The 22,071-nt window shown below is 48.3% G+C and overlaps 1 protein-coding gene across 1 annotated transcript; it reads left to right on the top strand.

Annotated features, from left to right (window-relative positions):
* Positions 1-18,193: 18,193 nt before the first annotated feature.
* Positions 18,194-21,647, top strand: SRP14 (signal recognition particle 14). The gene is made up of 5 exons (XM_032417301.1): positions 18,194-18,281; positions 18,420-18,492; positions 19,028-19,140; positions 20,764-20,796; positions 21,260-21,647. Exons 1-5 carry the CDS (start codon positions 18,258-18,260, stop codon positions 21,347-21,349), a joined length of 333 nt encoding a protein of 110 aa, XP_032273192.1. The 5' UTR covers positions 18,194-18,257; the 3' UTR covers positions 21,350-21,647.
* Positions 21,648-22,071: the final 424 nt, after the last annotated feature.

The raw sequence follows: 22,071 nt of genomic DNA, 5'->3' as shown, positions 1-22,071 counted from the left end.
CTTCTTTGTGTGGATAGAGAACAATCCCCAGAACATATTATCAAGAAAAACCATGATTCTGTACTACCTATGGAATAGTAAAGAGAAAGACTAAGAAAATATATTTACATAAAGAAATACTGGAACGATATGCAATTCTTTTTATATGGGGAATGGGAATTGTTAGGGAAAAATTAGAAGGAAGACTTCTCTCTGAGATTTTTATGTCATATTGGAACCATGTGACTGTATTACATACTTTAAAATAAAGTAAATATATAAAAATATATCGAAAGAATCACAGTCTTATTTGAGGGGTTCTCATTTTCGAAGGACTTTAAGATCTCTCTTTCAAGACATTGAAAGTGCTCAGTAGTCATGCTTGGGTGCTGATAGTAACCCCCCAGAATGTTGGCTGTGAGGTGAGCTCACCAGGGACCAGCCTTGTTTACTCATCAGTGTGTTCCCAGCAGCAGCCCCACAGCCAGCACACAGTAGGCGCTCACTAAATACTTGTTGAAAGAAATACAAAGTCAATGCACGAATAGAAAGAGCCCTAAGTCAATAACAGAGCATTTTGGTCTGGGCGAAGGGTCACTACTGATATAAAACAGTCAAAATGGGGCGCCTGGGTGGCTCAGTTGGTTAAGCAACTGCCTTTGGCTCAGGTCATGATCCTGGAGTCCGGGGATCGAGTCCCACATCGGGCTCCCTGCTCAGCTGGGGGTCTGCTTCTCCCTCTGACCCTCTTCCCTCTCGTGCTCTCTGTCTCTCATTCTCTCTCTCTCAAATAAATAAATAAAATCTTTAAAAATAAAATAAAATAAAATAAAACAGTCAAAATGGATGAATCTGAGCAAGGTGAAAAGCCATGCCATTTATTTACTTATTTATTTTTAGACTTTATTTATTTATTTGAGAGAGAGAGAGAGAGAGAGAGAGAGAGCATGAGCGGGGGTGGGGCAGCAGAGGGAGAAGCAGACACCCCGCTGAGCAGGGAGCCGGATGCAGGGCTCCATCCCAGGACCCCGGGATCATGACCTGAGCCAAAGGCAGACACTCAGCTGACTGAGCCACCCAGGTGCCCCAAAAGCCATGCTGTCTAAATCAGAAGCCAGAAGGTAGCACTCCACATGAGTGCCATAGCTCTCCCAACCACAGATTTTCTGGAATGTTCTTGACACCTGCGCTCTGGACAACCATAATGAGTAAATGCCAAATATAGCGTAATAACAGCCATGAAAGCATAAATAAATAAATAAATAAATAAATAAATAACCCAGCATTGTCAGGGTCACCTCATCATGGGCCCTCTCAACCTAGCTCCCTCTTTTCAGCTCAGCGTTGTCTCACAGGGCTTTGCCTCCAGATGCCTGAGGGCAAACTGGAGTAGGCATCTGCCTCCCAGCCAGAACTCCCTGCTCTTAGCCACATGGTGCTGCAGCACATCGGCCAAGCAGAAGTCTGGAATATACAATGGCCTCCTGGAACTGGCATATGTGGTTGGCATCGGTTATACCCCGTCAGGTTACGGGGGAGCCAAGAGCAAAGCTTGCCTGGTGCCTGCCCAGCAGTCACCCTTACCTCCCCTGGGCCTTGCGGCCACCTTGCAGCAGGCCTCTTCCTCAGGCAGGGGACTGAGGACCAAATCCGGGCTTCTGCTGGGCCCTCTCTTCCCCCTCCTCCCCACATCTGACTCAGGGGTTTCTGCAGATGGGTAGCTCTGGTTCCTTTCAAGCTTCCTTTGCCAAATCGCCCTCCCTCTTTCCATCCTGGGTGGGGGAGTTGTCTCTGAGGGGGAGCTGGGCTTTTTCTGCAGACTGGAGGCCACCGAAGGCCTGAACCAGAGGCCACAGGGCCTCACAGGGAAAGTGTTGAATTGAAGCAATTTGCCTGGAGCTGGATGTGAGATAAGCCAGAGCCCTGGGCGCTGTCACTGCCTGTGCCTGTCAGATTCCTACCTTCCCATTCTTCCAGCTCCTAAGTCTGGGCTCTGGACCCAAGGGAACAGCCCTCAGCTGTTACCTGGGGTGGAGCGCTCCAGATGGCCTCAGCCAGATGTCCCCCCGGGATTCGGGTGCAAGCCCAGAGGCCGTGGGTGAGGCACTGGGCAGTTGGGCAGGCTATTACCTATGCGCTGAGCCTCGGGACCCTCCTCCGTCTTCCTGGGGAAATGGCCTAGAGGGAAGGCTCCTATGCTTTTTGCTTCATTGCCTCATGAGTAGTGTTCAGAGATATCCCTGGAGCACATCTGTCTGGCCCAGAGGTCAGCTAGGTATCAGCCCAGGCTCTGTGGCAGCCTGCCCTTTTCTAGGCTGGACAGGGAACAGAGACTGCCAGGGTCCTAGCATGGTGGGTTCAAGGCTGTCTTGACCAGCAGAGTCCTGGCTCTGCCAAATCTCACTTCCTCCTCTTCCTTCCTGTCCTTCCCTCTCACCTCTCATACTCAAGTCACCCTCTCCTTCAAGAGCTCGGCTCCTCCCCTTCCCCAGGGGGACCGTCAAGCCCACACTAATGAGGCCATCAGCTTCTTCCAGAAGTCAGCGGAACTGGAGCAAGGGAGAGGCTGAAAGGCCCCATGGAGAGGGTCTTGGCCACCTCCCAAACTGAGTCCCTGCCTTTGGCTCTAGCAGAAAGCCCAGCAGACCCCTCCCGGCTTTGGTCACTCAACCAGAGCACTCCCTGTGGCCTGTCCAGGTCAGAGGGCTGCAAGACCCTCCCATGCCAGCCCCAGCAGCCTGACCCAGGGTGAGGAGCCCCTCCCAGGCGCCTCGGGCCAGGGGCCTCTCAGGTTCCCTCCAAGGGAGGGGGCTGCTGCAGAGCCAGCTGCAGCTGTGGGAAACCACACACCGCAGCCTGCAGGTGCAAGGGGCCTGGGGGAAGGGGAGAGGATTAACTATTTCTTGGGAGCAGGCCTTCTCCATTCCTTCCATTCCCTGACTGTGGCTGCCCAGAGACGCCAGTTACTGTGCTCGGGAGCGTGGGCTGGGTACAAGACCACACAAAAGTCAAAGAACTTGTGATCCAGGGATGTGAGAGAAAAAGCCCTGCCCGAGAGTTCCTGAAGCCTGCAGACAGACGCCAAGGCCCCATCACTGACTCTGGCCCAGCTTTGGAGGCCACTGAGAAACCTTGGGTATCATGTCCCTTTTCATGTCTGCCTTCCCACGTCATGGGACCCTCCTGGGGAGAGGTGAAGGAGAGCCTCATCTTCAGAGCGCAGCACACCACACCCCCCAGGTGGGTCTGCCCACTGAGGACCCCTCCTAGGGCTGCCTCAGGGAGCTTTAGGCCTGGCCTCAGAGGAGGGGCTGGGGGCTGAGCAGGCCTACTCCCACATAGCCCAGGGCTCCCAGTGGTAACCATTAGTGTCGAGTAAACCATGGCTCGAGTAAACCATGGCTTGGACACTGCTCTGGGGTTGTCGCAGGGGCTGGAAGCCATTCAAGGGGAAAGCTTTCGCATGGTTCCCAGAAGGGCTCCTTACAGCTCTGCCTGTCCCCAGAGGTTCGTGTGGGGCTTAAAGCTGCCCATCTGTCTGCCTGCTTGCCCAGGTTGGTCTGACTTCTCATCTCACCACCCAGGTGCCCAACAAAAGCAGTCTTCCGGCAAGAGGCCCAGAGGGTGAAGGATCCTTTGGGAAAGGCCAATCTTACCTTTGTTTTAAGCCCCCCCGCCCCTTCTTCCTGGTATATATAACTCATCCTCCTACTCTCTTAATCTTCCCTAAATGTGAGAAAGGTGACATTTTCTAGGAGGAAGAGAATTCATTCTGCACACCGTCTGAGCACCCACCACTTGAAGGCTGTGCTAAGGCTTGGAATGAAGGTTGTGCTGAAGCTTGGAACGTAGATGTGTCCTTGCCCTTAGAGGAGCTCACAGTCTGGTGGAGTAGACATTCACACTCTGTTCAGAGAGATCAACAGTCATAGTCTATTCAGAGAGATAGACATTCACACTCTATTCAGAGACAGGGTTCTTCAAGGGAAGGCACCAAGTTCTTCAGGGACAGAAGAGAGGTCAGCAACGAAAGTCTATAGAGAGCTCACAAATGTTACACAGAACACAAAGAGCTGGTTGAAGCAGAAAGGGGTAAGGCAAGGTGCTTAGGATCAAACTGGGAAGATAAGAATTGAGTCACAACACAGGGCAATAGGGGACTGACTGACCCAAAGGGAGTTTGGAATTCAGAGCAGGGTAACTTCCCTCTGGGGTAATCAGGGAAGGCTTCTAGAAGGAGGTGGTATTTGAACTGGGCAGAATGACAATGGGCTAAATTGAAGGAGGGCAGACCAAATCATAGGGGTCTTGGTGCCAATTCAGAGACTGGGGGATGCCTCTTCCAACTCAATGAAATACCTTGGGGTAAATTAACCATATTAATTAAACAAGATGAAAGATTCTATCAAGATACTAAAATCAAGGGATGCCTGGGTGGCTCAGTCGGTTAAGCGGCTGCCTTCAGCTCAGGTCATGATCCCAGTGCTCTGGGATCAAGTCCCGCATCGGGCTCCTTGCTCAGCAGGGAGCCTGCTTCTCCCTCTGCCTGCAGCTCCCCCTGCTTGTACTCTCACTCACTCTCTCTCGCCCATGCTCTCTCTCTCTAACAAATAAATAAATAAAATCTTTAAAAAAAAAAAAGATACTAAAATCAAGAAGTTGTCTCTCCTGCTTTTCCTCTGCCTCCAGTTCCGGGAGGGAGGGGGGATTCCTCCTTCTCCTACACATCAATTTCTGACATAAATTTGCCCCTTCCTACCTTTCCATCCTCAGCTCCACTTTATTTGCCCTACAGGAACAGTCCATTATAACCATAGTATAATAAAAATAATATATTTGGTCTTTGTCCCCCTTTCCTGGCACAGAGCTTCAAAAACCCTTGTTATTTCCTGAGTAATAGGAATGTCTTTTGTTATTCATAACGAGCCCTTTTCACCATCCCTGTTCGTGCTAAGAAGATGACTCATGGTGGGCTCTTGGATAGTTTGAAGGGAGGGGCTGGCCCTGCGGGAAAGACATTGGGAAGGAAGGCTGGGAAGGTGTGATTGGAGGGCTGGAGATTTCATCCCTACCGCCCTCCCAATCTCCCTGCGGGCAGAGGATGGGACTGACAGGGAGTTCACGCCTGTGGTCAATGATTTAATTAATCATGCCTATGGAACAAAACCCCATATAAAAACTCTGGACACTGAAACCCAGAGAGCTTCCTGGTTGGTGAACACACTGATGTGCTGGGAGGGGGAATGTGCCCAGTTCCATGAGCAGAGGGCAGGCAGCCCTGCCCTCCCCACCCCCACACGTTCCCTATCGGTCTCTTCCCTTTGGCTGTTCCAGAGCTGTATTTTATAATAAAGCTCTAATTATAAGTATAGCACTTTTAGTGAGTTCTGTGAGTCATTCTAGCAAATTATCACACATGAAGTGAGGTAGTGGGAACCCTGAATTGTAGCCAAGTCCTACAAAAGGGTGGGCAGCCTAGGGACCCCATTTGTGTCTGGCATCTGAGGTAAAAGCAGTCTTGGGGACTCTGCCCTTTAACTTATGGGATCGGACCCTAACTCTGGGGGGTTATGTCACAACGGACACTGAATCAGATTGCAGGACACCCAGCTGGCGTCAGAGCTGTGTCAGTACAACCAAAGGGGCCTCCTTATAACCTTCCCATAAACCACATGTACTCCTGACCCCTCCTCTCGCCTGAAATGGTGCTCTCACTTCCCACCTCAGCTATCTGGGGAGCCGTTGTTTTTCCAAACCCTGTCTTCCCTTCAGAGCCCACCTCCTTCACAACTTGGTACCGGGGTGCTGCCTTGAAGCCCATCCTTGTAGGCAGAGGTCTTCCCTTCCTGCTAGACCACCAGTATTTCGTGGTGGAGCTTGGCGAGTGCCTCCGGCCAAGGAGTGGCTTCGTAAATGCTCCTTGGCGAATGGGAGCTGGGAGCGGGCTGCCCTGAGTGAGGAAGGCTGCTAGCCTGGCCAAGCAGTCCTGGAAGATGAAGGCCTCTACCGCAGGCCTCTCCACCTCTCTCCTTCCTCCGTTCCTGTGAGCAGCAGTGTCTCGGGATGGGCCAGGGCTGGGCAGTGGAAGGCTCTGGCTCTGGAGCTCCCAGCATCATTGGCCTTGTTGGTAAATATAGAGTTTTGGCGTCTTGTCTTTTGTGATTGCCAGTGCACACCCAGGTCAATAAACGCACCCCCTCTTATTGTGTGTGTGTGCCTATGTTCATGTATATGGATGCACACACGCACACACACACACAGGTGGGAGCATGCCAAGCCCATGTCTACATTGCTCAGGGCCGCAGTTGAGAAGCACTAAACATCATCTTGGTTTGGCTTTCCTCCTCTCTCCCTTTGCTTTTTGCCAGCATTGGTCTTGGCAGCGTGCAGCCTTGTAGATTACGGCCAATAGAGCCTGGCGTGTTCCCCCTCTCCCACACCCTTGCCCCCTCCCTTCTACTCTACACACTCCACCCCGGGCTGTAGCTGCCTCCAAGAGGTTGTGGTTCCTTTTTCAACAGCCCCAGACAGAGTCTCTTTCACCTAAGCCACATAGGTAATCTGGTGGGAGGCCAGAGAGCCTGGATGAGCAGGTAGCAGGTCTGTGGGAGCTAAACTGGGCTCTTCTTCTCAGGGGCTGCTGGGGCCTGGGAGGTCAGTGTGGAAGGTCAGAAAGTAAACCAGATGCATTTAGGAAGTCCAAGGCCTTTGCCACACAGCCTCCACAGGGAACTGGTCTGAGCCAGCAGGCGCAGAGGCTTCGGAAAAAGCATGACTTCTGTGATATTTGGACCCCCACCTTCTCTCCCTCTTCCAGTCTCCACCGCCTTGTAAAGCCTCTCCCAGCATACTCTAGGTTCGAGAAAGGTAGGCTCTTACCTATTATAGCATCATGAGAATATAAATGTTCGTGCCAAGATTTAGTTTTCACTGTGGCCTGAAAGGATTAATCCCCAGTTGAAGGAATTTTAAGGAGCAGCTTATGTGGGGAAGAGCATTGGGAAGGCTGGGATCTTTCCTTCCTGGTTTCCACACCCCACCACGGTCTCCTTTCAAGTGTGCCCCTTCTCCCAGCTCATTCCAAATTGGCGGTGAGGGGCTGTGACTGAGGAATGAACTCAAACTATCCCGAAGGATTCAAGCCCTTCACTGAGCATGGGAGAACCCTCTATAAAATTAGATCTTCTTGAGGTAGTTTCAGTCCAGCAACCCACATCTCTTTATCATGGGGACCTGGGGAACCCAAACCATTCTATCTCAGGTCCTAAACTGAATCCAATTCCATTTTCTGTAGGCCTCAATCGGCCTCCCATTCTGGCATCTCTCCCCACACCCCCCAAGCAAGCACACAGCTGCCTCGGAGCACCTGATTCTCACACCCTAAACCTGGACAGACCCCAGAGCTCACCAATTCCAACTCCCCACGTTACAGGGAGGAAAGGGAAGTCCAGCCCGGGGCAGTGACATGGCCATGGTCACACAGCCACAAAGTGGCAGGATTGAGAGTAGAACTTAAGAGTTTTGACATTTAGCCAGTGTTCTTTCTGCAGACACTCTGTTCACAGTTGAGGACCTAATTATTTTTGGGTTTTTTTAGGTCCTAATTTTAGAGATGTCACTGGAAGTCCCAGGATGAGGTCCTTATTACGAATCAGTCCCGTTTGCCCCCAGAGTCCTTGTTTTGGGTTTTGTTGCCTCAGTGAACTGCAGCAGGGCTCCAAGGGAGGAGGAGGAGGCGGGGGTGAGGCGGGCTGCTGAGCCGTGTCATGGCTCCGCCGGGCTCCCAGCCTGGGCTGATGGGGGCTTGTCCAAACCGACCTGGGGAGCAGGTGTGGGCCCTCTGTCCCCAGAGCTTCTCAAAGAACAGTTTGTTCTGCAGGGGCTGCAGCCGGGGTGGAAGGAGAGTGACAGACACCAGCACAGCCTGGAGGCTGCTGCAGCTGCTTCCTGTTGTCAGAGGGCTCCCCGACTGAGGGGCTCAGCTCCTGGGCACCCCCACGCCCTGGCCTAGCGCTCCATGCGGTCAGCCGCCTCAGTGGGCCAGCCGCGTGCCACGGACACAGAGAAAGACGGTGTTCAAGGGGAGAGAGCACAGAGGAAGGAAGGAGCTCAGGGCCAGGCACATTTCCAGTCTCATTCCTGTGCAGACAGGGTCCTGTTCCTTGAAAGTACACGTGCATTCCTGCCTCGTCTCCCATTCCCTGTTATGAAGACCTTTCCCGCCATCTCTGCAGAACTGTCCTCCCATCCTGTGGCCCCCCCCTCGGCCTTGTCCACAGTGACTGCCCCTGCCTTCCCACCAGCCATATTGGACCGTCCAGCATGAGAATGTTGGCCCCAACCTCACACTACTTTGTTCTGTGGTTTGACATTTTACCTGGGTTTGTTTTGTCTCTTCTTTAAGACTTAAAGACAGGAGAATTTGGGTCCCTAACCGCTGCCTCCTTCAAACAAGATCCCTTAGAGAGCTGAGCTCAGAGCTGACCCTACCCTAAGGGCACAATAAATCCCCACTGACGGTCTCAATGTCTCTGACTTGATTCCCGCCTGAATTGCAGTCACCCCAGACTAGGGTATGTTGGGAAGAGAAAGAGGACGACCTGGGCTCCCCTCCCCAGAATTTTCTGCCTGTTAGTCATGATACCTCATTACAGGAAGCTGACCAAGGCCTTGTCCCTCTTCCGGCTTGCTTCCAGGTTCCCCTCTGACTGATAAGGAGCATGTTATGGGGCTGGCCTGAATGGAGCACCTCCTGCCCTACAAAGAATTTCCCCAGTGTGACTGCTTGCAGGTGCGTGGAAGAAGAAAAAGGGGTGGGCACCTGCCAGGTGGCCCCCACGCCCGACTCCAGGGCACCGTTCCCAGAACACTACCAATGGGAGCTCTCCAGCCTCGGTCTTCCTTCAACCCAAATCTCACAAGGGGCCTGGATTACTCTCCCCAGGGGGTCTAAGAGGGGCTGAGGTAGGGGTGGAGTGAGCAGTCACCCGGGACTCTCAGCCCAGCGCTCTTCCCCCCATTGTGAAGTGGCCTTGGATGAGGGCCAGGCAGGAAGCCGCCTCCTATGGCCTCTAATCCGAGGCCTGGCGCCCGGGGTGTGAGGATGGGCCCCAGGCTCTTCCTTCCCAAGGGAAGGTCCAGGCTGACACTGAGCCCACCTGCCAGCAGACAACCTGAGCCGCCCTTGGCTGATCAGGAGGGGCCCATGCCTTCCCTTCTGCCCTCTGTTCCAGCCCCACGGGGCATCAAAGGGGTATAAAGGGCAGTGCAAAGTGCATGGTCCTGGGGCTCAGGGCTTCCAGGCTCTACTCTGCTATTACCAAACTCTGTGATCATGGGCAAGCCAATTTCCTTCTTTGGGCCTCAGTCAGTTCTTACTTGTGAATAACCAGACGGTAATGGGTTGGACTAGAAAGATCTTGGAACCTCTTGCAGTTTGATATTGTGACTCACTAAAGTCAGTGATTCATTGATGTTATTAGCAGGACTTGGCTCAGATCTGACAGTGCGTCTGTTCATTGTGTTTGTCTGGGTTTCCTTATATAAATCTGCATCTGTTGGTCTCTCAGAGTGGTGGAGTGGGCTTCCCTGGACAATCAAGGTTAAATGATGGCAGAGGCCAAGAGATGAACAGCATCTGTTACTTTTGGGAGTTAGGACACCTGGGTAATTTGTGCAGAAATTTTTGCTATATAATTATCTGTCCTTGACTTCCAAGGCAGGAAATTTAAAATGTTGGGACCCCTACTCATCATGAATAAAGGGGCTCCTCCTCCTACACACTAAACCCATGAAAGTAGGGGGAGGAGGGAGCCTGGCTGGGACTGATTGAGCAATAACCATGCCTGCTTTTCTTGGTCTCGGTTTCCCCTTGTATATTATGGCATGTGGCGGCCCTCTCCTTCCTGAGGTTTAGCAAGGAAGGAAATTATCGATGAGAAGGGGAGAACCTGTTAAAGGTCACTATTTCATGAGTCCCACCACTGGATTCTGTACACAGCAGACCTTCCAGGCACATGGACCAGTGGTGTAGTCTATGGAGGTATTGGGAGTTCCTTTGCACATCCCCAAAATCCCAGCACCTGAAATCCCACCATTAGAGTCTTTTCTTTGTTTAACGTTGCCTAAGTTTCTTCCAAAAATGGTGTGTGAAGTATGTAACCATCTGTCATGAACCTGTTAACATGATTAAGCCACCAGATGGGTTGCCTCTGCGTGCCTAGCTGAGGTCAGGGAGAGACTGGGGTTTTGGTGGGGGTAGAGGGGAGGGTGTTTTAGAGGACTGAGTATTTGTACTCAGGGCGCTGCCTGAGCAGGAGGGGGGGAAATAATGATGAAGCCCAGCCTTCCTACCATGCTTTCTCACTTATGAAGTGCTTTTATATACATTATCTCTTTTAACTCCACCATAACAGTGTGAGGAAGGTATTCCCATTTTACAGTGGAGGAAATGGAGACCCATAGGGTTCAAAGAAGTGACTTTCCTTCAGAGAGAGCTAGAAAACGCTGTGTTGGTCTAGAATCCAAGGATGGAGGACCAGACAGCAGGATTTTGCCAGCACATGTGGTGGTGGGGTAGGATGCGATCGGGATGGGGCTTGGGATAGGGATCCACACCAACAAGGAAGGAGGGGATGGTGAGAGGTAGAGCATGGAGTCCCGGGTTTTTTTTTACTCAACCAAGAGTTGGCCCCTTTTCCAACTTCCCTCCCTCTCTCCATCTCCTGCCCCCCTCTCAGCACCTCTTTGGACATCTGAAAGGCCTTATCTTCACTGAGCTGCTGAAGGCAGTGCTCATTTGCCTGTTCTTCTCTTGCTCAGAGACCGAGCAGCAAGGTAGGAGGCTCTGAAGGCAACTGGCCCAGATTCAAATCTCCATTCCACCTCTTACTAGTGTGTGACCAAGGCCCGCCATTTCACCTCAGCCAGAAAATGAACATGAAACAACACTTCACTTCACAGGATTATTATGAGGGCTCGAGAGAGAATATATTTAAAGCACCTAGAAACGAACCTGGCACTTAGTAAATTCTCAAAAAATAGAAGTGAGCTATTATCTGAGAAAAAATAATCCCTCCCCTAATGCAGAACTCAGTCAGCTTCCCGTGACCCCAGCACCTAGAATAGTGCCTGGCACAAGTGGGTGCTGATTTAGTCCTTGTTCAATGATTTGATGAAAGTTTCTATCCATTACATAGAAACCTCTAGCCTCAGCAGGAGTGATTTTGAAAAATAATGAGTCTTGGGTGTTCTTATGGTCCGAGGTGATGGGACAAGGGCTGGGAAGGCTGGGACGGCCTGCAGTTGTGCTTGTCTGACAAGGTCAGGGCGTCCCCTGCTGGCCCCAAATTGCCGCTGCATGCAGGCCCCAGTGGGCTCTCTCGCCCCTGAGATGCCCACCTGGAGGGAGGGCATGGTGCATTGCCTACTTCTCCTATCTCACCGTGAGTAAGGGGAAGGCCCATGCTAACTGCTGATACTTGTGGGTTCTGGAAACTTCCCTCGGGCCCTCAGGAGAGAAGCAGTAGCTCTCATAATTTTGAAAGCAGAAGTGACCATCACAATCTAGTCTAAGTCCTTAACTAATGGTGAAAAAATTTTTAAATACATATTTTGGGTGCTTCCTGAGTCAGCTCTTTACATGGATAATCCCACTGAAACCTGAAAACAACTCTTTGGGTAGGTACTATGCAGAGGAAACTGAAGATAAGTAACTTGCTCAAGGTCCCACATAAAGTAAGGGGCCGGCGGCTGACCCAGGTCCCCTGACTCCCAGTCCAGGGCTCTCATGCTGTCTCTCCAGGACACTAGACCCAGGACTTCACTGGAGTGGCACAGGCAGAGGCAGAAGTCCCTGGAGCCCAGTCTCTCAAGAAGATACCCAGTGAACACTTGTTGATTGGCTGACTGGAGGAAGGAATAAAGGAATGGTAGCTCCGGGTGTCTGGTTGGATTTGGTCCAGGGAGTGTGACTGCCAAGGCTACTGGGAGGATATTTGCTTACATTGGATGCACAGACTCCCAAGACAAACCCTCATCTCGCCCCTGGCTACCCCTCTGGCCATCTCTAGGATGCTTCCTCCAGAGCTAACCACCTCCAACAGATTCAGGGGCTCTCCAGGCCTTAGGACCCCACTTCTGTCTCCCTGAACCCATACCCACCCATTGCCATTCCCTGCTGCGTTGTGTTGATTCCCTCTCTCCTTTCCCTCATCGTGAGCTGACTTCAAGTCAGCACAGTGAGGCTACAGTGAGGTGGTTCAGAACCTGGGGCCCTTCTCAGAGTGAAACTGGAAACAGGCAAACTAACACAACATCTTGCAGGGTGGGCACTAATCCATGCATATTGTGCTGTGATCTGCATTGGTGGGATGAATCCACCTTGACAAATAGGAAGGGGAAAGGGCCAATTCCCATCCTAAGTGACTGGGGTATAATAATGTATACCATAGCTCATTTACTCCTCCCCATGGCCCAGTGAGGTAGGCACTTGAATTACATCCCTATTTTACCGGTGAGGAAATTGAGGCACAGAAGAATTTAAGTAAATTTGGAATAAGCAAAAATAAATAAATAAATAAAAATAAAAATTCTTGCCTATGGATATGCAAAAGAATTCCGCTCAACCGTCCTCTGTTGTTGAAAATTCGATTTTTCTTCCATTACAAATTCATTTCAATATATCTGCTCTATGAATATGCCTGCTCTTTGGATTCTTCTTTGAATGGGTTGCAATATCTACCCGGTTCCCTCATTAACAGTAAGGTAAATAGGGGCGCCTGAGTGGCTCAGTCGGTTGGGTGTCCAACTCTTGATTTCGGCTCAGGTCATGATCTCAGGGTCGTGAGATCGAGCCCCATGCCGGTCTCTGCACTCAGCAGGGAGTCTGCTTGAGATTCTCTCTCTCCCTCTCCCTCTGGGCCTATACCCAGTCCCCACCACTTGTGCGCGCAAACTCTCTCTCTCTCAAAATAATAATAAGGTAAATAGATCTTGAATATGTGTATGAGAGTCACGACTTCACTTCTTTTTTTTTTTTTAATTATCTTTTAACAGGGCTCATGTAATTTGCCTCCAGTCACTTAGACAAGAAGAGGTAGAGCTGGGATTCAAACCCAGGCAGTCAGAACATGGCATCTGTGTTTATCACCCTCACCCTATATTCCGGGCACCGCAAAGCTTAATTACACTAAGTAACTGCACCTGTAAATTAATCAACTTCAACCTAAATAAGACCCTTGACCCTATTTCAAACTCTAGCCCAAAATAAAACCCAATAAATAAAATTGTAGTCTGTCTGAGGAAAGGACACGTGCGACCAGAGCATTTTGGAGAGATGATCTTTGGTGGCACAAGCAGGACAGACACTCCTTTAGGCCCTTAGGCCCCTGTGCTGCTGAGGAGCTCGGGGGATTTTTCTCTCCCAGGTTTTCCATAGCAGCTAAGGTTAGTCAAGTAGATGCCGGTGTTCTGTGCTAAGGGGCTCCGTGTTGCTCTTGGTGCTGCTTGGGCGTTTGCTGAAGGCCCCAGGATGTGGGAGGGGATTTGGGAGCCATTTTTATTTCCCAGTTCTCCTGGGGGTGAGGGAGAAGGAGCAGAAAGGTGTCTGGCTGCGTGACTTGGAGATAGTGATCCAGCTCCCTGCCTCACATATTCCTCTGCTCCAGGTGCCAAAAGCCACCAACTTAATTGCAAGGTAGGATTTGGGGTGCTTGAAAACATTAAAATTTAACTATGTCTTACTGATATAGTCTCTTAATTTCATTGTTCACTGGGCTAACTTCATTCCTGACTGACCATAAACAGTTCCATTTTTTTCTCATTGAGGAATTTCTTTTCAGATATATATTTTTATAAAGCAATTCACTTTTGTTGCAATATAAAAGCAATTATTGCTTTCATTCATTGTTTTAAATTTTTAATCTAAAAATTTTAAATTTAACCATGTTGTTTTTTTTATAGTATATTTGTGATTCCTTTTATTATTTAATGATATTGGTTTTCCATTTATGAAAATGATATTATATAAATCTGTTTAAGTATAAAATGAGTCAACTTAAACATTTTAACTAATAATACAGGTGATATTGGGATGATGGCAGAAATCAAGGTGGTGTCCAAATGACGGAAGGTGGCTGGTCTATAAATAATAACACTGTTGTTTATTACCATTATTGAGCATTCATTCTTCTTTTTTTAAAGATTTTATTTATTTATTTACTTACTTACTTACTTACTTACTTACTGGGGGGGCATGCACAAGCGGGGGGAGGGGCAGAGGGAGAGGGAGAAGAAGACTCCCCACCGAGCAGGGAGCCCGATGTGGGGCTGGATCCCAGGACCCTGGGATTGTGACCTGAGCTGAGGGCAGACACTTAACCAACTGAGCCACCCAAGTGCCCCTTGAGCATTCAGTCTGGCAGCATCAATGCTATTGACATATTCTGTAGTGCTATCCAGTAGAATCTATGACAATAGAAATGCTCTATATCTGCACCATCCAAGCCACATGTGGCTATCGAATCCTTGAAATGTGGCTAGAGAGACTAAAGAATCGAATTTTTTCTTTTAATTTTAATTAATTTAAATTTTTGTATCCATATTTACCATATTAAACAGAACAAGCCTAAAGGTCTTAAATTTAGTATTTTATAAAATCTTTACAACATCTATGAGTAAGTAGTATTGTCATTTTGCTGATGAAGAGATTTGGAACCTTGAGAGGTTGCCTGAGGTCACATAATAAGTAGCGGAGGCGGGATCTGAACCCAGACCCAATGGACTTCAGAAGAGGTGCTCTTCGTCACTTCCTACAGAAAAATAGAGCCCAAAGAACACTCTGTTGGTAGTTGAATTGTACTGGCCCAAGTGTGATGCTAAAACTGGCAGACTTGGGTATTTCTATTACTAGAGTAGTTTGTCCTGTTATGGGACAGGCTTGAGATGTCATGCTGGATGGCTGGCATGACTAATGACTCTCGAGTGGAACTGAGGTGTGACAGAGCCCACGGGAAGCAGTGAGATATGTCCACATCGAAGGCTAATCCCGATGAGGCTCCAGATTGAAGGCTGGACTCCTTCCTGGGAGTCCCCAGATGAATAGTGGCCTCCAGTGCTCCTTAAGGGCAGGGCCATTTCCTTCACCCTGGTGCCCCCAGCACCAAAATCATGGCTCCATAGAATATTGCTTAATGTTCCATGAATGATAGAAGTTCAGAGCACAGTGGTCATCATTTAGGCCAACACAGCACTGTACCTGGTTCCACCTAAATTCATGACACAAATATCAAGGGGGCCCTCATATTCCCTGGCAATCTGACAACACATCTCAAATATGTTCACTCGCTGATGATTTCACACTTTCTTTCAAGCGTACCCTTTGCCCACTTCTCACCCTAGGCTGTTGATTTTGTGTAGCGGACCTATGCTGGCTTTTGGTTCTCTGGGATCTGAATCTCTTTGTAATCCCCCATTGTGTGGGTCTTGGTGAAAAGCAAGTAAAATAAAAGGGTCAGAGAGTCACTCTCTCACCTGCCCGCAGGACTTGGGCTCAAGCATAGACCTAGGGTTGGCCAAACTGGAGCTCCCAGCTAGGACTCTGACTTCTGAGCCAGTGATACCAAGACCCAGGGCTTTTTAGAGGCTATTCATAGTGGTGGTCATCACAGAGTAGTCCTGTGCTGGCAGGCCTAAAGGAGGGGGACTCACCAGACTGTTCCCATCTGTTCTAGTCTCATGACGTATGAGACCCCAATTTTTATGTATAACTTTGACCTCTTTCCTGAGCTCCAAACTTGTATATTCAGCTGCTTATTTGATAGTTCTACTTGGACATGTGCAATATAATGATTTAAAAGAAATATATATTTGGTCATTCAGATGACCAGAATATATTTCTCAGATGTATTTGCTCTTCATACACAGTTCCTGAAAACACCTCAGAGCCATAAAGACGAAAAGGATGTCTTGTTATTAACATTTATCATATCCTTTAATAAACTGATAAATATAAGTGTTTCCCTGAGTTCTGTGACCTGCTCTAGCAAATTAATCGAATCTAAAGTGGAGATCGTTGGAACGTTTGGGCTAGTGACTAGCATTGGCAGTGGGAGGTCCGGGAGCAGTCTTACAGGACTGAACCCTTAATCTGTGGATTCTGATACTATCTTTGGGTAGATAGTGTCAGAATTGCTTGGTGTTGTGTATGTGGCAACCTCCCACTGCACTACTGACATTGGAATTGGGTCTGGGAACCCTAAAAGAACATGTAATATGCATTTCAGATATTACATGACCAAATAAAACTTTTAATCTTCTTACAAAACTTTTTACTTCCAAGGTCTTGCCTATCTTAGTAGATGGCACCACCATCCACCCAGTTGTTCAAATCAAAAACCTTTGACTCATTCCCAATTTCTTTTTCCTTCTAATGTTCACATCCAATTGTGCATGAGTCCTGTTGACGCTACCTTCTAAGTATACCCTAACCTGATTGCAAATGTGCTTGCACCTGGACTTTCGCAGTAACCTCTGTGGTAGCCCCTCCCACTCAGCCAAGATGTCTGTGTCCAAATACTGGGAATCTATGAATATGTTACCTTACATGTTTAAAGGAATTTGCAGATGTGATTAAATTAAGGATCTCTAGATGAGGAGATTATCCAGAAAGGCCCAGTGTAATCACAAGGTCCCTATAAAAGGGAGGCAGTAGAATCAAAGTAGTAGGAGATGTACTGGAAGTAAGAGATTGTAATGATGGAAAGAAGGGGCCACAAGCCAAGGAATGAAAGTGGCTTCTGGTAGGACAATGAAACAGATTTTACCCTGAAGCTTTCAGACACAAGGCAACCCTGCAGACACATTGATTTTAGATTTCTGACCTCCAGACATGTAAAATAACAAATTCATGTTGTTTTAAGCCACTAAGTTTGTGGTGATTAGCAATAGGAAGCCAATACAACCCTCTAATTGGTCTCCCCATTTCCTGCCTTGTCATTCTACAGTGCGTTCTCCACACCACAGATGGAGGGAGGCGGTGCTTTTAAAATGTAAATTAGATTGTCACTGTCCTCTTTAAAACTTCCTTAACAAGCTTCTCTTTGTGTGTGGAACAAAATCCAAACTTAGCATGGCCATAGGCCCTTTTTGAGCTGGTCACCTGTTATCTCTTCAAGCTCTCAATAGTCTTTCACTCCTCCTTGTGGACCCAGAGCAACTTGTCTCCATCGGGGCCTTTGTTCTAGCCATTCCCTGTGTCTGAAACACTGTCCCCAGATCTTTGAATGGCTGGTTCCTTTAGCTTTTGGCTCAAAGTTTGCTCTAAGAGATTTTCCTGACCCCAACCTCTCTCTCATTTGTATCACCCTGTTGTCTTCACAGGGCTCATCATTATCTGAAGCTATTCTTACTTATTTCCTGCCTATTCCTTTAACCCAAGTTAACCCAGGAAACCAGGAACTTTGCTTATCCTGCTGTATCCTCAACCCCGGCAACAGTGTCTGGCTCAGGCGAAGAGGCCCTCAGTAAAAACCCCTTGCATGATTAAATGCTTGACTTCACAGAGGGCCTGGGGTTCAAGTCGGCTACTGGCAGAGCAGGGCCTGGAATTCAGGTCTCCTGCCTGAATCCAGAGGTGAAACCAAGACTGGACTCCAGTCCCTCTTGCGAGAGCTGGGCTCAGCCTTTATTTAGGGCACTAGCCTGGTCAGGGTAGATAGAAGGAGCGTTCAGAGGACCGCCATGGGAACTTACTATAATGATGACAGTGATAATGGAAACAACAATAACAAAGGCAGTTAATGCTTATGGAGCACTTTCTGTGTGCCAGGCACCATTCCAGGTGCTAAATTAATTTACTCTTCACAACCACACTCTGAGTTGGATACCGTTTTTATCACAGGCTCAGGAAACGGAAGCACTGAGCTGTTAGGTAATTTGCCCAACATACAGCTGAATATACTATAGGTATACTACAGGTCTCCATCAAAGCCCTCTTTCGCGCTCCCTCGCTCCCTCACACTGACGCGAGCGAGAGAACTTCTAAGCTGCTGAAATCCCTGGCCGCCCGAAGGCCCTACAGCTGGTCAGTCTACGCGGGCGGGCGGGCGGGGGGGCGGCGCAGAGCGCGGGCGCTGGCGGAGGGAGAGGAGAGAACGGAGGCGGGGATTGGTGGAAGAGAGTTGAAATCTAATAGCGGAAGTCCCGCCCACTCTGGGCGAAAGCTTCCGGCTCTAATTGCTTGGGCCTTATGCTGACGCAGGGGAGCTAGCGGTGCCGGAATGGTGCTGCTGGAGAGCGAGCAGGTAAAGCCGGAGGGTCGGCTGAGGGACGGATATAGTTTGGGGCTTAGCTGGGGGCCTCTGCCTTCTACTGCGGGAGGGACTGGGACTTGACGGGGCGAGGATTTGGGACTGCTTAACGGGGCCCGGCTTGTGTTCCAGTTCCTGACGGAGCTGACCAGACTCTTCCAGAAGTGCCGGTTGTCGGGCAGCGTGTTCATCACACTGAAGAAGTGTAAGCAGCTGTAGACGCGGCAAGGCCAGAAGGAATTTGGGAGGCCGAGCAACGCCCCGGCCGGGGTGCCCAGTGTCCCGGGGTGCCCAGTGTCGGGAACCGAGGGCGGAGTCTGTCTGCCGCGCATCCCCGCCTTCCCCCATCTTCCTCCCCCCGTACTGGGAACATTCAGGGCTGGGGGACCTGAGCATTAGGGAATGTGGCGCGTGCGACACCCCAGCATTTAGCTACCCAAGCTGGTTCTGGTTACAGTGTGCACCAATCAGAGAGGGCTTCTTTGGGGGAGGGGGGGCGGGTCAAGGATCCCAAACCCCCGCCACCATTAGTGATATTTAATCTGCTTTGCAATTACTATGTTCCCGTTGTGGAAATAGCAAGTAGTTTCCCAAGGTTTGGCCAAATTTGATGTAGTTAACAGATCTAGAGCAGTGGAGATGAATTGGGTATCGTCTTCATATCCCCTCCCTACTTATTAACGTCTTGTCTACCTGTTAACGTTTGTGGCTCTGTTCACCAGGATGTGTTTTTCATGCAGATGATGGTCGAACTAAACCCATTCCAAGGAAAGGTTCTATAGAGGGCTTTGAGCCCTCAGACAACAAGTGTCTGTTAAGAGCTACTGATGGGAAAAAGAAGATCAGCACTGTGGTAAGTTGGATTCCTGATAGTACAATTTTGGAGAGGGAAGACTTGAACTTAACTGAGGATGGGCATATCTGAACCAGGTTTTTGTAAGGCTAGTAAGGGTGTAGCTCCCCAGCTGTTTCAGGATCAGGGCCACCTTTTATTACCCTAGTAGTAGGAAATTCAAGAGCAAAATTAAGTGAAGAAGCAAAATACTCGTTGGTTCTACTGAAGTTTTTGTGGAAATAAAATTAGCATATTAATCCTTACACATAGTGGCATTGTAAGGAGCAGTTGGCATAAATATTTGATTCTTAATTCCCTTACTGGGTTGGGCCTTCAGTGAACAGTTTCTTGGTACCAGATGATTTTACTTGTAAGCTGATAATTTGCTTGAGTTTGTGGTTGACATAGCAAGCATGTAGCTGTATATTAGGCTTGCTACTAACAAACAGAGAATATGAATTTAGTCAGCAGCCCTAGTGTTCCCTTTCAAGGTGGAGGTTGAATGTGGCAAAGCAATAGACTTTCTGGATTCTGAATGAATGCTTCTTTACTTTGCTGGAGCAGAACCAGACTGCTCTTCAGTCACATCAGGATAGGACATTCATGAGAATGTAGACCATAATTAGTTGATAAGTCTCCCTTTACCAGTTATCTTGAGAGGACTTTTATAGTAAAGCAAACTTAATGTGGTTGTATTTTATTTATTTTTTTTAAAGATTTTATTTATTTATTTGGCAGAGAGATAGAAAGCACAAGTAGGCAGAGCAGCAGGGAGAAGCAGGCTCTCCGCTGAGCAGGGAGCCTGACGTGGGTCCCAATCCCAGGACCCTGGGATCGTGACCTGAGCCGAAGCAGACACTTAACGGACTGAGCCACCCAGGCACCCCAAACTTATGTGGTTTTAAAAAATGAACTTGGGTATCATGAGATATGAAAACCTTGGGAATCTTCAGAAGTAGAATTTCTCTTGTGGTAGCTTGCATTTTGCTTAAATAGGCCTGAATTAATGGAAGGTAGGTTTAAAATAAGATGAGGAGGGAGTAGTTTAAATATATCTTGCACAAAAGATTAAAATGAAGTTCTCTGACCTCTCTGGAATCCAGGGAGAAAGTCAGTGCCATGTGTGTAAGAAATTTCAGAGGTGAGAAACTTAACTTCTTTAGGAGCCCCCTTCTGCCTCTTTCCCTTCTTGGTACAATTCTTATGAGGAAAAAAGTGCAGAGCTGCTTTGCTTCTTTCTCAGGCAAAGTAAAGTGGAGGAGAAGAATAGCTGTTAGTGTATTATGACCCCTGAAGTTGGAAAGATGTATTTTAAAGATTATGATGTTGTTGGGGTGCCTGGGTGGCTCAGTTGATTAAGTGGCTGCCTTCGGCTCAGGTCATGATCCCGGGGTCCTGGGATCGAGCCCCACATCGGGCTCCCTGCTCAGCGGAGAGCCTGCTTCTCCCTCTCCCTCTGCCTGCCTCTCTGCCTACTTGTGCTCTCTCTCCATCTCTCTGTCAAATAAATAAATAAAACCTTAAAAAAAAAAAAAATTATGATGTTGTTTTAATGAGGCTTTTGAGTTATTGCCTGTGGTGAGACAGAGGATTCCTATATGGGTAATAGAGGTGCACCTTTTTTTTCTTTCCCTTTTCCAGGTGAGCTCCAAAGAAGTGAACAAGTTTCAGATGGTGAGTTTCTGGTGTTCCCTGTATGCCCTTTCTCAGGGCAAGAGTGAGCACAAAATTGAACACTGTGTCAAGAATGATATTTCTTATGTTTTGCCAGTACTTTGAGTAAAAGCTGCCAGGGTTTGATTTTTTACTTTCAACACTGGTATTGTCTTCCTTTTTAGTTTTTTAAGGTAGATTTTGCATTCAGCTTCAGATTTGTTCTATCTATAGTATAGTTAAACAAGAAGTTGCCTATAGTTTTCCCTTTTTGGTTAAAAAATGTCGGAAGCTGCTGTAATGTGAGAGTGTGTTTTCCTTTTACACCATTTTGCATAGGATACAAATATCCCACGGTATTACATGCTTTATCAGGTAGATAGGCTTTCTAATATTGACTACTCTAAATTCATTGTGGAAATGGGGGCAGCTGCTCCACCAATTTGCAACTCTTCCCACTAAGTTCGTGCTGTGTGTCTTTTAGGCTTACTCAAACCTATTGAGAGCTAACATGGATGGGCTGAAGAAGAGGGACAAAAAGAGCAAGAGTAAGAAGAGCAAAGCAGCACAGTGAAGGGCACCAGATATCCTTCTTTCACCAACTAACTACCGAATTACTATTTTTCCTTTGGTTATTACTTTTGGCCACAAAGCTAGGTTTCTGGTTCCCCTATAGAAACTTTTCATGTGAGATGAGGGTCATTTTGGATGGAAGAAGGGCTGCAGTGTTTACAGGATAGTTGTAAGAAGCCAAGTTTATTTTAGAATTGGCTGATTGGTCTGTGTTGTATTGTTGTATATCCTGGGATCATAAAGTCTCTGTAGCCATCTGTGTGACAAAAAATGGATCATTAAACCTGTATTTATCTGCACTGACTATCTCTTATTTATTACTTTTCCCACCCCCTATTAATAGTTTCTGGCAATAATTACTAATTCTGGAGTGTTATGATTATGAATAGGCTTTACCCCTATGTTCTGGGTTGTTGGTATTAAAACCTGACAGTTTGGGGCACAAGGATGGCTCAGTCAGTTATGTGTCATACTTTTGGTTTCGGCTCAGGTTGTGATCTTAGGGTCGTGAGATTGAGCCCCATGTTGGGCTCCAAGCTTAGTGCAGAGTCTGCTTGATTTTCTCTGCCTCTCCCTCTCCCTGTAGCCCTCTCCCCCACTCATGCACTCTATCTCTCTCAAATAAAATCTTTTTTTTTTTTAAGATTTTATTTATTTATTTGAGAGAGAGAGACACAGATTGTGAGAGCACGAGCAGGGAGAGGGAGAAACAGGCTCCCCTCT

Source organism: Phoca vitulina, unplaced genomic scaffold (assembly GCF_004348235.1).
Source record: "Phoca vitulina isolate PV1807 unplaced genomic scaffold, GSC_HSeal_1.0 scaffold20, whole genome shotgun sequence".
In the NCBI taxonomy this organism is placed as follows: domain Eukaryota; kingdom Metazoa; phylum Chordata; class Mammalia; order Carnivora; family Phocidae; genus Phoca; species Phoca vitulina.
The sequence above is the reverse complement of the archived record's forward strand: the minus strand, read 5'-3'. Positions and strand labels throughout refer to the sequence as shown.

Coding starts and splice junctions, on each gene's coding strand:
- SRP14 (XM_032417301.1), top strand. CDS start 18,258: ATGGTGCTGCTGGAGAGCGAGCAG. Junction 18,493..19,027: donor GTTCATCACACTGAAGAAGT/GTAAGCAGCTGT, acceptor TTTTTCATGCAG/ATGATGGTCGAACTAAACCC. Junction 20,797..21,259: donor AAGTGAACAAGTTTCAGATG/GTGAGTTTCTGG, acceptor TGTGTCTTTTAG/GCTTACTCAAACCTATTGAG.